The sequence below is a fragment of the Micrasema longulum genome, unplaced genomic scaffold, assembly GCF_059751315.1.
Source record: "Micrasema longulum isolate JH-2025_06_02 unplaced genomic scaffold, ASM5975131v1 h1tg000588l, whole genome shotgun sequence".
NCBI lineage: Eukaryota > Metazoa > Arthropoda > Insecta > Trichoptera > Brachycentridae > Micrasema > Micrasema longulum.
In genome coordinates, this window is record NW_028277784.1 from 98,431 (window position 1) to 113,343 (window position 14,913).

The window sequence follows — 14,913 nt, forward strand, 5'->3', positions numbered from 1 at the left end:
AAATAACTTTCGCTCGTTGGCTTTCGGGTCTAATTGTGCTGATTTATAATTCGGTGCGTGCCGGAGTGCGTCGCTATTTGGGAAACGTTTCATTTTATGGTGCCGCAACATTTCACCAGAAGTCGAGCACACATTCGTGCCTGGGCCGTATTAGGGGGGCCCTCTAGTGAACATTACTATTGACGTGTAGGGAATAATGGAGGTGCGCTAAATACAGAAATTATTAAATTACTTTGTTTTATTTTTAAAGGCGCTAGTTCACTTTTTGTGACCACGAAATCGTTACCTACTATCGAGTTTGATGTTTTCTTTTGACTTTCAGAAAATACTATGCCAAGAAAATATAATCGCGAATCCATATTATATTATTAAGCACAAACATTCAGTATCCTTACACATATCCTATTACACAATCAATTATACGTAGGTAGTAGGTTCATTAATTCTTATATCATCAACATTTACATACGATAACTCTAAATAATACGTGTCTATAGGTGGTTTCATTTCATTGGCTTTAATTTGACTATTTAAAGTAGATAATTTTATATATTTATGTAAAACGACGTATGTTCTCCTGAACGACGTGTATTTTTTTTGTTAGTGCCTGTATTTATAAAAAAATGTATTTACCATCGTAAGAATAGACTGCACAAGTCCGTCAAATAAATAAATAAATAAAAATAAATAAAAATGTACCTTTCCTTAATTTCCCAACTTCATGTCACTGGCGTTTTCCTTTTTGTTTTTGTTTATTTCATGCGTATTTTCTATTGTTCTTCGTATATAATTGTATTTCCATAATTTTATGTACAGAATTTATTCATTATGAATATCCATGTTTTATATGTTTAGTCGGCCTCGTGGTGTAATGGTCAGCGCGTTTGCCTACCATGCAAGAGGTCTCGGGTTCGATTCCCGACATGGTTGACATGAAATATTTATTTCAAAGGGTGTTTTCACACTAGAATATTTCATAGTCCCCGGACTGGTACCTGAGGCGTAAGACTGATTATCGTACCATCATGTAACAAAAATGATCAAGATACGCTGCGATCGGCGTGCCGTTGGGTACGGAAAGTGAATGATGATGATGATATACTTAATAAACATATGTGTATTAATTAATACACGTGTATGATTCATATCATTGATTGTAGTGCTTTCACACTTATAGATTACTCAGACAGGGTATAGTCTAAGCTTATAACCGAGTTACTTAATATGATGGAAATTTATACAGTTTGATTTTAAGTTACATACAAGTATTATTTAAAATAAATGCATTTCTATCATTAAAAGGAAAATAATCATGCAACATAGAGGGAAAAGATTGAGGAGGGAACATGGAAGTCTAGGTATTTACAGGGCTTATGACCTGTCGTTGGCTAGTTTACGTGACCACTTTCACACTGTGTTATATTCTCCAAAATCGATGTTCCCTTCTCAAAAATCTGCATATACCGAAATTTCATTCTACCAAGTTTGGTAAACAGTCCTTGGAGAATATCTCTCAAACGCTGTATAATAAACTACCGACCAGAATTAAAGAAAATGAAATGCGTAAATTGCAAAGCGTGGCTCTCAAGGACTTCTACCCAAACATTTTCTTGGAAGATCTGAGTGAAAATTATTTCTGAAAGTTTAATATTCTTCTTCTTCTCGGTTAAGATCGATTAATTTGGTATCAGCTAAAAGCGAACTCCTGAGACTTTGAGTTTCAACTGTTCTTCCCTCTCCTTGGTGGTCTTCCGGGCAGACGGCAAACGGCCGGGATTTCGTGAGCAATGGTATAGGGGATTTTAGAGCTGTCGATTAATGGAATTATTGACGTGATCTCTCCATAATCTATTTACTATGCAATGGGTATCGCAAATCCGTCTAATTTCTTGACTCTAGATTCTGCCTCTTTTGGGTTTCCCTGTGATTGCCTTTAGTACTTTCATCTCTGACGTTCTGAGCAGTTATTTGGTTTTTCTATTTAGTTTTTCTATTTGGTTTTTCTACTTGGTTTTTCGTATTTTTTATTTTCTCTCTATCTATCCTCGCCTCTGTTGTATACACTATGATTTGGTCTGACACACGTTTTGTATATCCGAATTATGTTTCCAATAATCATGTGTTCATTATACTATACGACATTTCTTAGGCATCCAGATGTTTACTAACTGAGATGGATATGTTCTCATCATCACTATGGCAGCATCATTTGCATGGCATGTGATGTTAATGACCTTATCTCCCTTAGTAGATTCACTTCTTTTTTTTATTATTAAAAGCGTTTTTTTATATATATTTATTTTGCTTGTGTAAGAAAAGGTTTTAGGTGTATATATTGTTGCTGTATATTTAGTTATATAGGTGCTAAACTTGCTTTGTTTCTTTGTTGTTCTCAATATGTGTTATTTTCTAAATGCTAATATTACTTATGTCCCGAATTGAGTTGTTGTAACTCCTGGGAATGTAATTCAACGTATTATACTTGTAAAATACTTTGTGTTATATGATTTATAAATAAATAAAAAAATAAAAATTTTCTACCTCCATGTTGCGATAAATTTCAATTTTTCGAAATTTTTTTGAAACTTGAAAAATTCCATGGAGTGCGAAATTTAGCCAGGTGCAAAAAAATTTGGAAACATCTTTTCAATTTTCAATTTTTTACTTTTTAGTAAAACTGTTGTTGGGTCAAAAAGTCAGTTTGATGAATTTGCTCTTTTATCGTTGGCGCAGGTGTGGTTCCAGAACGCGCGGGCGAAGTGGAGACGCACGCTCACCAAGCAGGAGGGCAAGGCGTGCTCGGACAAGATGTCCCCCGAGGGGGGCCTCGAGCTGGAGGGGCTGTACTGCGGGGGCGGGGGCGGCGGGGGCCCCCGCAGCATGCTGCTGCCCCCGCTGAGCCCGCCCCTGGACTGCCCCTAGCACTGGGCCATGCCGGGGCCATACCACCCCTGCAATCTGCGCTACATCAAGCTGGAAAACACCTACGAATAAACCCATCACGTTTTATGATTCTGGCGAATTGATCTTGCGTTCAACATATTTTTTTGATTTAATTTAAACATTAAAATCAAACACTGATTTAAGTCCCTCTAGTTTAATTCTTTTGAAACTAACAAAAAAAAAAGATTTTTTTTCGCCTTCTAGGGCATTCTTAAACGAATGAGAAGATTAAGTAGACGGAAGGTCATAATATACAAGTCTAAGTAAGAGTATGTAATAATTAAATGCTGTTTGAATTATAACTTATACAAACAAAATTAGTAAACTAAAATCAGTGATTGGTGATAAAAATCAGATTTAAATACGGAGTTTTACAAAATAAACACCAACTCAATAAATTATTATAAATATGTAAAACAACTCCGGGTTCCATTTCTAACGAGTTGGGAGTAACTCTCCATTTGAAAGTGTCTCTTTGCACTTTGCACCCAACTATGCAAAGGGGAATGCGTCGAAACTTCAATCGCAGAGTATCCGCAATCATTTGTAACATATATGATGGTGATATGACCAGTGTCACGCTTCAGATCCAGTCCAGGGACCATGGAACATGCATGAAAAATCACCTTTTTAAATAAATACTTAGGCGGACTAATCTCCAGTGGACAACCTTTCTAAAGATTTTAAAAAGTAGCCATTGGGTCCAAAGCACGTCCAGAGTTCTGATTCAATGACATATACAGAACAGTGTTCTTCATTCCACCCGAACACGGGAAATTTTAGGAAATAATTACATAAATAATTTTTAGTAACTTTTCATCGGCGCAATAAGTTTGAAGAAAACTGACTTTTTCTTTTTTTTTCTTGGCAAACCAACCAAATCTGAGTTATACATGAAAACTGACTTAAGCACGTGTGGTATTTTCAAATTGCTCAGGAATGTTTTCATCCTATTTGCTCATTGGTAATTCCTAAATTGCATTAAAGTTTATTCAAAGTAGTCTCTTTTTTGAGTTGTTTTTGTTGACATATTTTTTCATCTTGATAAAAAAATCCTTCATAGGATCCCTCATAAAGAAAATAAAATAACCCGATTTTTTATTATAAAATTTATTTTCATAAACCTTATTATTTGTCGTATTCCGTGTTTTACAACTTAGAAGATAACGAATTAATTTTTCAAGAGAGTCATAGGCAATTTCTTCGGTCAGAAATAAATATTTCAAATTCAAATTATCGTACGTTACAATGGGGAATACATTGGTGTTTATTTTGTATGTAATACATTTTGAATGATTACAAAAAAAAAATAACCACAGCTCAATGTTTTCTATTTTATTTGTTTGTATTAACAATTTAAATCCAAATGTGCCACAATTATCGCAGATGAAATATTTTTAAAGCATCACTGAACTAACACATGAAAGATGAGATATGATGCATAATTTATTATAAATTTACCTATAATTTATTTGGCAAACTTTTCAAAAATAATATTTAAATCCGAGAGCTTATTTATTGGCTTTTAATTTCATCGTTATATAACACCTACGTATGAACATTGTAAACAGAATGCCAAATATATTTATAGGATGTCCGTGATTTTACATATTTATATTTAAATATATATACGCACAAAGCGCTGAGTTTTTACAAAAAAATATTATAAACCTATCGGAAATTAGTTAAATTATATGGCCAGAATCATATTTCTTGTGTGGATGTTAAAAACAAATTAAGTAAAAGACAAAAAATGTTGATGATAGCAATGTTAAAAAACGATTGATAGTGAAAGTAATCTGTGCAGTAATAACTATGAAAATAAATGGTTATTTTATGTGATGATCCAAATACATAAATTTGGTATGTGAATTGTAAGTTTTTGTAAATATTATCATAATTATTTAAAATAAAAAAATCTTCCAGAGTTAAGAGTGTAATTTATATTTATGTAAATAATTATACGATGCCAAAATTGTTTCGCAAAATTACTTTAAGTATTTTAATATGATGTTGTATCCAAGTTGAGGTAACTAGGCAGCTTAAATAATCAGGTTTTAGTTCAATCTTTGATCGTGTAGTTTTAATACGTACTACTTCTAATTATTTATGCATACGATTACTCACATAAGTTGAAATGATTTAATAAATGAACAAATGGCCTAGGAAAATATTGATGTTTTTATTCAATGTACTTAACATAAATGTTCTATAAACTAAAATTTTCCAGATGTTCGTTTTTAAAAACGCCCAAATTGAAACAATATAATAAATGCAACAAAAAATTGTGAAAAAAGGTAGCTAAGCTAGAAGTGGTTACCTTTAAGGTGCTTTTTTTGTACAGAGATCAATTCAAATTCATTTAATGCCATAACTTCATTAAACGAGATTATTACCTAGTGATTTACTTTGTATGCCTTAAATGGGTGATGATATTAATACGTTTTGATTAAAAGTGCCCTTTACATTGACCATACTTCTGTATATAACTATTATTAGGTGTTTAGAAACATCCAGAGAAATATTTGTTTGCGTATTAAGAAATGCTTATAGTCAAAAAAATCCCTCCCACTTGGAAAATTAACATGAACTAAAAACCTGTTTTTATTATTTATAATGTTAACTATTTATTACTCGAATAAGGTAAATAAAGACGCGTATTTAATTGATAATATTAAAATTGTAATTGTTATATCGATGGATGTATGTACCTTCTTACATATTATATTATTGTCTTATCAGCCGAAACAAAAATCCTATTAGTTATATATCATATTTAATCTAAGGTTTAGTTATGTGTTAAAAATTAAATCGAATTTATATTTCATAGTCTCAATAAATTTTTATGACACAAGCGAAGGTGTTTTATTTACAAATGATGTTAGATGTTCGAGATAATGGCGGGTCAACTGATGCAGTTTGTGCGGACTCAATTATGAAACATAACTTTGCGAAGTGATGACGGATGACGGTAAAAAGCATTCATGTTTCTGGAGATCATTACCAGCGCGAACAAATGAATTAATGGTACAGAAATGAATGTTAACAAGATGAGAAACATGTTTTTTGCACAAAGACTGAACATTACCTACTGTAAGTGCTATGATACCATTCACAATAATAATTAAAATATCCTCGTAAAATCCTCACTAAGAATGTTTCTGTAAATAGTTATTACTAATTAACAAGTTAAAACTAACTGATGTTTACAACAAAAAAACTGGATTCATCCAAAATAACGAATTCGAGAATACATAATATGGGAATATAACACGATACAATCTCTACGTTTTGTGTTTGAGAATAAATTTGTTGCGGATACAAGTTTCCATGTCAAGTGAAGAACAAAATGTCCGCCTCCTGATTTGTCTCCGGAGCGGAGTGGCGCGGGGAGGGGGAGCGGGGGGAATAAAGTGCCTCCCATTGGCTTTCGGTAGCTGCCCGTCCCCGATACAGCAACCCTCCTAGTCGCCCGGAAAGGCGATATCTTCAACTCGAATTAACAATACAATTGGTTTCTTCGGCCAGAAAAAGCCATCCGGCAAAATATGCTAAAATTATGAAGAACGGTAAAACGTAAAGAAAATATATCAGAGCACGGTATGAAGTATAAATGTTTGTCCTTCCGCGAGGCGACTCGGTAGGTTGAATATCAAGTTTTTTCAATGTGCGCCTTTTTTTGGTGACTGGACTCAAACTGGTCGTCTTTCTTCTACACAATGTGCCTTCGGACGAGGCCTTCCGAACACATTCGGCAGGGATATCAAATAAATTACCTCGATTCATTTCGTAGTCTTGCAGTAAGCGATGAGGCCTATTACGACGTGTTTTAGAAATGTGATAACAATTATTCAAAGTGCCTTAATGGCCTCTTAGTGAGGCAATATTAGTTTATGTCGGATATTTCCGTCAGAATAAATCGAGGATTGCGCGCAGATTGACTGCGCGCTACACAAACTGGTAGTCACATTTCGATCTGTTAAATTGTATTTACAAGATAAAGCTGTGCTGTATTTGATATCTACCTTTAAACATAATTTATTTCTCGATAAATACTATTTTTTCGACAAAAACTAGCACTGTAGCTAGGGATGCATCATCGCCTACCAAAACATCGATACATCGGGGTTTCGATGTATCGAAGTTTTAACATCGATATATCGTAAAAAAAACATCGGACTCTACGAACGTTTTTTTTCCGATTTTTATCATAAGTAGTATCCTGGGGAGGGGGTATTGCGATAGATCCAAATGAAAATACATTGCCATAAAAAAACATCGCCATTTCGATACGTCGATGTTATTTTTCAAAACGAACATCATTTAATTTTTTTTTTATATAGAGAACACTGCAGAGTAATACATTCCAAAATATAGGTACATAAAGATTGATTAAATGGAAAAAAGAAAACAACAGTCGTTTCAAATGAACATAAATATTACAATTTGGAAATTACCTTCCTAAGAGAAATCCCACAGACCCGATACGATTGAATAACACGATTGTTCCACCTACCGGCATAACCATTGGCAGGTTGGTTCTGCATCGTGGTAGGAAGAACAACATGTGTTGCCTTTGCCTAGGATACTACAATTCATTCAGAATATCGGAATTATGTATGCGACCACCAATGAGTTGAAAAAAGTGAACACCCAAATAAATATCCCTACTGCTCTACAATGATTGGTAGCCCAGCATTCCTAGTCGGTCGGGAAAAGCTACGGGTAATATCCATACTTCCTGAGATACAGATAACGCAGAATTTTTTTCTGCACCCTCTCCATCATTAATGAATATTTGGCGATCAAATTATGGATATAAAGTCCAAGCGACTTCTTACCAAGGAATTATACAATGTTTTCAGAACCTAAATATCTGAAAAAATCTTGGCATTTCTAAGAACGAACTCAAGCATTTGAAGAGAGTTACTGCATAATGATATTTTATGTTGATTAAATGATAACTCAGCGTCAAACAACACCCCGAGATCCCTGGACGTCGATGGTCGTTCAAGTTTTACTCCGTCCATGATATAACGGAAACACATTGTTTTGAACGCTCTTGTGTACGACATGACAAAACATTAAGAGACATTGAAGAGCAATTTGTTTCATTTACTCAAATATATAATATTTTGAATATCATACTGCAGCTTCAAAGAGTCCAAAAGGGTTGTTATTTCACAAAAAAATTCATCAGCAAATAAAATAAAAATTGGAAAGTTTTATTGGATTGTTTTTTTTTTTTTTTTTTATTTATTCAGAAAACATACAGCCATACAAAATAAGTATTAAAAACAAACAAAAATAACATTAAAAGACCAATTAAGTTTTCATAAATTAAAAAGATATAAACATTAAATGTGACAAAAAAATAAATAAGAATTTTAAGTGAGAAAAGAATAATTGTTGACATATGCGTTTTCCGTGGAGGTAATAAATTAAAATAAATAAAAATACCGAATGTACACTCTGAGCCATCCACGCACACACATGAACGCACATATAAAACATACACAAACATACATTACATGCGGCACATATACATAGCATAAACCACTCAAGATGCACATTCAGCAACTATCCCAAATAATCGACCCCATGAAGAAATTTTCTGTACAAATGCAACGTGCAGTTAAAAATGTCTACATCAATACTGAGTCCGTTATAATTTCTACAGGTACGTCTAATGAATGAATTCGAGGTATAATTGTTTTTACAAGTTGGTACATAAAAAAGGGAATTTAATCTAGTATAGCGAAGAGGACAACGGAAACCAATATTTTGTAAAAGATACGGCGAATCAACTATTATTATTGTCATTTATGAATATTGTAAACAACATTGGTCCTTAGTTAGATCCCTGGGGCACTCCCGAAGAGGTGTAAAACACAGCAGATTGATAGAGTCCATATGACACATACTGCTTTCGATCAATAAGATAGCTTGGGAAAACTCTCAGAATAATGTCGCTTAACCAATCTTTTGAAGTTTCTGAAGCAAAAGCTGGTGATCCGGATTTCTGGTTTTATTTCACAAACATAACTATATTCTTCACCGGCTTTGACACATACATGAAAAAAACATGAACGTTAGAAAACACACAAATGGTGAATTTTACAGTGTGTAAAGTGATCACGCAAACCAGCCAATGATAAGTCATAATATTTGTATTTTTTTTTGTCATTTCCTTCTCAAAGATATTTTCTATCACTGTTTGGTATTATCTACCTAGGGACTGCTGTATCACCCACTATAATCCAAAACAATTACGTTATATTAATATTTATAAAAATAACTTTATTCACTGGACTGGCGCCTTAATAAGTATAATCGATTCCTGGAGAGATCACAATAGTAAATTGTGATGTTTCTCAAGCCTGGGTGTGTTCTGTGTTGTAACTCACCACTGTTGAAATAAAAAACAAAGAAAACATGTAAACAAATACCAAATAATTGCTAATACGCTGCAAATGAAGTAGGTACCAATGATGTGCCCTATGCGCCATTCGGTGCAGAGAAGGGGATAATTATGATGAGATTGTACTTGCATCCCGAAGTCAGTTTTGATGAGTCATCATTTTTGTCCTGTGAGGAAGGGGCCCTTAGGTGATTTAATTTGAAAACCCCTGTTGCTATTAGGTACTTTTTCACTAACGAGCGGCTTCTAGGCTTCCCAAGGGCCACATTCCGAGCGCGGACAGAAGCGCTCAACTCCGACTCCGAAGGTAAATATATTTTTTAATCGTTTGAATTACAATCTTACTTTAAATTACTTTCTCTAGATTATAAAAAAATAATATTTAAAAACGGTATAATACTGGGAAATGGAAAACTTTGTACATGCCTTTAAATCTGTTCAGAAATGTTCCATATCCGCAAAATTAACTGCATCGTTCTTTAAAATATTTTTGTGTCTTTGAAAACAAATATGTCAATATTATACTGTAATTTATTAGATATTTAAATAAAATCGATAATAGTGGCACAATGAACATTATGCCACAGTTATTTCTGAAAACATGAAAACTGGATTGCACAAGTGAGTGAACTTTATGTAGTGACTTCGTTTTTGTGAATGAATGTTAGCTTACTAATAGCGCGGGTGTATGTGTAACTGCTCTCATGTAAAAATAAGTTTTTTGAGTTCTGCCACTGTTTTTCCCGGGGTGAGTAAAAGACTCTTTTTTTTCTAAAGGCGGTAAGATTTCGAAATGATTTATGGTGATCGATTGTTTATTTTAAAACCTTAGAAGAATACATTATTAGTAGATACCTAAAAGTCCAACATAAAATCTATCTACCTTTTTATCGGATAACAATTTGACCTTTCAGATTTAGAGTAGGTACTTGTACATGATATTACTGAGGTAGTATTCAAATTTAAAACATTAACATTGTGGTCAAGTAAGTTTAAATGTAAGTAAAAAAATGTTTTCGTACTTTTTTATGTCTACCGGTTTCGAGACGTGCCCGCTTCTTCGTCATGACACTAATTACACTAACGTGAAAAAATTTACCACACAGTTAATGCCCTAATATGAATACTCTTTTAACGGTAAGAAAAGGAAACACACGAAACAAAAGAAACACAACAAAAAAACAAAAAAAAAATAAAAAATTACTTCCCTTAATATTTATTTGATGGGTGTAATGTGTATCGTGAAAGTACCATATACACTTACATTTACACGTTACTGTATTAGTATCTTGATGAAGAGACTGGTAGAATGAATTACTAATATTTATAGGGATCAATATTTTGTATTGATCGTGGATTGTGTAAAAAAATAAGAAAGATGTTTTAAACGGTTTTAATAAGATAATGATTAACTTAAAGCATCGTACATTGTTTAAGGCACACAGTGTAGGTATTTCGAAATGCTTTTAAGATATTTATTTATACAAATTACTCACAAATGAATAAATAAATTCAAATATACCTTCGCTTTTTCCAGGAATAACACAACTCATTCCGAATATTTCATTGTCCGCTTGAAGTATTGATGAGCGTCCATGAACGAGTTCCTGGGTTCGATTCCTGTCAACGTTGACATTAAATATTTGTTTTGTTTTTTTTTTTTTTAATACAAAAAAAGATTAGTAGCGTGCGTTCCATTTAGCTACATAAACAGTGCCTATCTTGCTAGAATTTCATTAAAACAATAACAAAAACTAATAGAAAATATGCGAGTAACTATTTGTAAAATTTAAATAATGCGCCAGATATAATTCGGTTGAGTACGATATCGTACTGATCGGCGCGCTGAGATCGGCCAGGGTCAGCTAAGGCACAAACTACAAACGCCTATTTTGTTCATGTTGCACCTGTTATTTACATGAACAAAACGTGTATGTGTGAGTTTTTTTCAGTTGTAATTACGCGTGTATGAGTAACTTTGTAGGCATTGCTTTTTATGAACTTTGGTGTATTGTTTAAGAAAGAAAAAACGAATACGTTACTGACATCTTACGATTTTTTTTATAGATTAAATGTCAAATAAATAACTTCAATAGCCTCAAATCGATTCTTTCATACAGCCAAGAAAATGGGCCACGTTTATTTTGTCAATCAAAAATTTAAATGGAGTTCTGTGAAACTTGTGATTTTGATGGAAATGTGTATATGTATGTGTAACAACGCGTTTTCTCGGTTATCCTTATGGACAAAAAACTTAATAATAGCAAAGGAAGGATTTTTTTAATATTGGGAAGAGTTTAACTGGCTAACTGGAAGTGTACATACAAATAATAGAGATTCAAACTAATGTGACGAGTCAAAGAAACTGTTTGGTAAGATTTATAACCTATATGAAACGTACTTTTTTTCTACAGCCTACCCAAGTTAAAAACTTTGTGCACGAGACTGATTATACTAATGTATGTTTATGAGAAACGGAAAGTGATAGCGGGATAAATGAAAACTCACTTTTTTGTAATGCGTTATAAAGTATTATTTATTTATTATTGATAGATTAAAACTGCTTTGGTTTGAATATAGAGTAGATAGAAAAAGAATGGCTAAAAGGATTTACGATGCAAATGCTGGTAAATGAAAAAAAAGACCCAGAAAGATATTACATGGCTAAATTCAACAAATACTTCAAGATGCACATGTCAAAAGTAGCAAGTATCTTCTTGTGTGCGTGCAAAGATGTTGGAATATAGAAAAAGCGAGGTCTATATGCAAAGACAGACTTCAGTGGTTTATAATATTTGCCTACCTCTATAGGGAGACGGCGTTATCGTTAGTTTGTTTGTGTAAATTGAAATTAACTAAATAATTAATGTATTATAATTAATTATACTAAGGCCTTTTTAATTATTGCAAAATAGCGGGAGAAATATATTAACTTAACATACATTTATTTTTTTTATTTTTTAGGTTGTACTTTGGCTATCAATATTTTAATACCTCACCAAGAACGATAAGTTTCTTTTAAAAATTTGGTATTCGTTTCGTTTTCTAAATGTGTACACACGCCTTATTATGTACTTATTTTATAAAAAAAAAATAATTGTAAAAATTGTTTTGCAAAGAAATTGCACATATTTATATATTATTAAGCGTATTATCCAGATGTTTACTAAAATTTATGTTTATGTAAAAAAAAAATTATAATCTTTATTATAATGCATGCTTCCACATTCTATTATATTGTATCCTAACTTAACACTGGGCTCTTGGAGGAGTTAGTGATGCAAGTTTTTTTTTGTTATTTGTATATTTGTATGAATTAAAAAAAAAACAAAAGAAATAAACATATTACAACAGAGATGACGAACATTTAAGAGAAGGTAATACAGAAGTCTAGCCATCTACAGGGCTTATGACCTGTCAACGGTTGGTTTAAGTGGCAACTTTACACACTGTATAACATTCACCATTCTGCCCATATTTAAACATCTATATTCCTTCAATTCTTTCATCTGTTGATGTTTGTAAAGTCAAAGAGCTGAAACGTTTATTTATGCGGGTGAGATTCATCTAATTGAATTATTTCACCTACATACTAGGCAACGCATGAAAATCTTATTTTTTAGCTCTTTAACTTCACAAACATAAACAGATGAAAGAATTTAAGGAATACAGATGTTCAAATATGGGCAGAATGGTGAATGTTACACAGTGTGTAAAGTGGCCACTTAAACCAACCATTGACAGGTCATAAGCCCAAATAAAGCCCCGTAAAGGAGACACAAATGTTTCAGGAATAAGTGCTCCTAGAAAATAATATAAACTGGCAATTTTTGTGAAAACTCGAAATTCAAATTAAAATAATTTGTGTCATTTCACATCTTATGAATAAAGGTTTATGTGACTCGTTTTGCGTTAATTATTTTTATTTTTAATGAAGCATTCAAATTTGTTAGTGAAATTACCTTCTCTTAAATGTTCTTTATCTCTGTTGTAATATGTTTATATAAACAGCTCCCCAAGGAGTTGAATCCAGTCCTTGTCTACAACAATTTGGATAATCTCAAAACATTGTTAAAAAAATAAATGTTTAAAAAAAGAATTTCGGGATGCGTATGCATTTAACAAAAATATACTGAATATTTTTTTTCATTTACATAAACATATGTGAAATATATTTAAAAAAATAAACATACATTCGAATTGTTCAATTAAGTCAAAATCTGGTATTTATAAAATCTTCTAAGAGCAACTTTGGTTTTTATGCCCCAATGCCCAGAATGTGTAGATTAATCAATTCATCACACGACTTAGAATTCTTTGGGATAGATCTTCCGGCTTTTCATAGATCTCTTCGCGACTAAACAGCGTGGGATGAAGTTGGATTGGCATGGTTTAGCTCGAAGTCTTAGATCTTTCGTTTTTATGAATATATTGTATATAATTATTGTATTGCCCTTGTTTGTCTTTGCTAAATAATTTTATGTTCTTTTTGTTCAGTTTCTTGCATTTATTTTTCTTCATGTAACTGTTGTATTTGGCTTAGGCCGTATATTTAATAAATAAGGTCTGATATATTTTGTATTTAAAATAAAATATTTTTTGTAAATCAATAGTATTTAAAAAGTCTAAAACAATTCATTGTGTAAAATATATATACATATTTATTATATATCTCACTAAACTAAAATTGTAAAATTTCTTCCTCGGCATGGATTTTCCAGTAAAGAAAACAACAACAACAACAAACCATCACGCCGTTTTCCCGTAGGGATAGGTAGAGAGGATAGAACGCCATAACACTCTATCTTGGCATACAGACCTCGCTTCCTCTACATTCATACATCTTCTCATGCACGCACGCCGATTATTCCTACTTTTGACATGTGCATCTTCAAGTATTTGATGGACTTGATCGTGCCATGTCTTTTTCGGTCTTCCTCGTTTTCTGCATCCATCAACATTTGCATCGTAGATCCTTTTAGCCGTTCTTTCGCTGTCCATTCGCTCTACATGTCCAAACCAACGCAGCACCCTTTTCTTGATTCTGTCAGTAATGCATGTCTCAGCCTTACACACTTCACGGATCTCGACATTTGTGCACCTATCATACATAGTTTTACTACACATTCGCCTGAGGGATCGCATTTCGACAGCATTCAACTTACTTTCATCATCATTTTTCCAATTACATACTTCGCTCCCATACATTAGAGTTGGAACTAGAACTCCGTTGTGAACTGCTATTTTAGCCTCCTGCGATAAACGTTTGTTTGCCAAAGTAGATTTTAGTGCACCGTTCACCCTGTTCCCGGCACTCACTCTCCTTTCAATATCTTTCTCGGCCTTTCCGTCCCTAGTAAACATACTTCCCAGGTACACAAATTCTTCTACCTGATTCAGAATATCTCCGTTCACGCTGATCTCACATTTAGTTATATTTTCGTCCCTTTTAAAAACCATTTCGATTTATCAACATTCATAAGCAAATCGCTTTTCTTGCATACATCGTAGACTTTTGTTACTGTCCTTGTTAAGTGTTAAATAAATAC

General features: G+C 32.9%; 1 protein-coding gene across 2 annotated transcripts in view; it reads left to right on the plus strand.

Annotated features, from left to right (window-relative positions):
• The window catches only part of ap (apterous), a 93,559-nt gene extending 89,306 nt beyond the window's left edge, over positions 1-4,253 (plus strand). Inside the window, exon 5 of one of the 2 annotated variants that reach the window (XM_088228509.1) lies at positions 2,734-4,253. In XM_088228509.1, the coding sequence (XP_088084635.1) occupies positions 2,734-2,922 (189 nt within the window). In that variant the 3' untranslated portion in view covers positions 2,923-4,253. The remainder of the gene's footprint in view (positions 1-2,733) is intronic. The other variant, XM_088228510.1, reaches the window with a different exon arrangement.
• Positions 4,254-14,913: the final 10,660 nt, after the last annotated feature.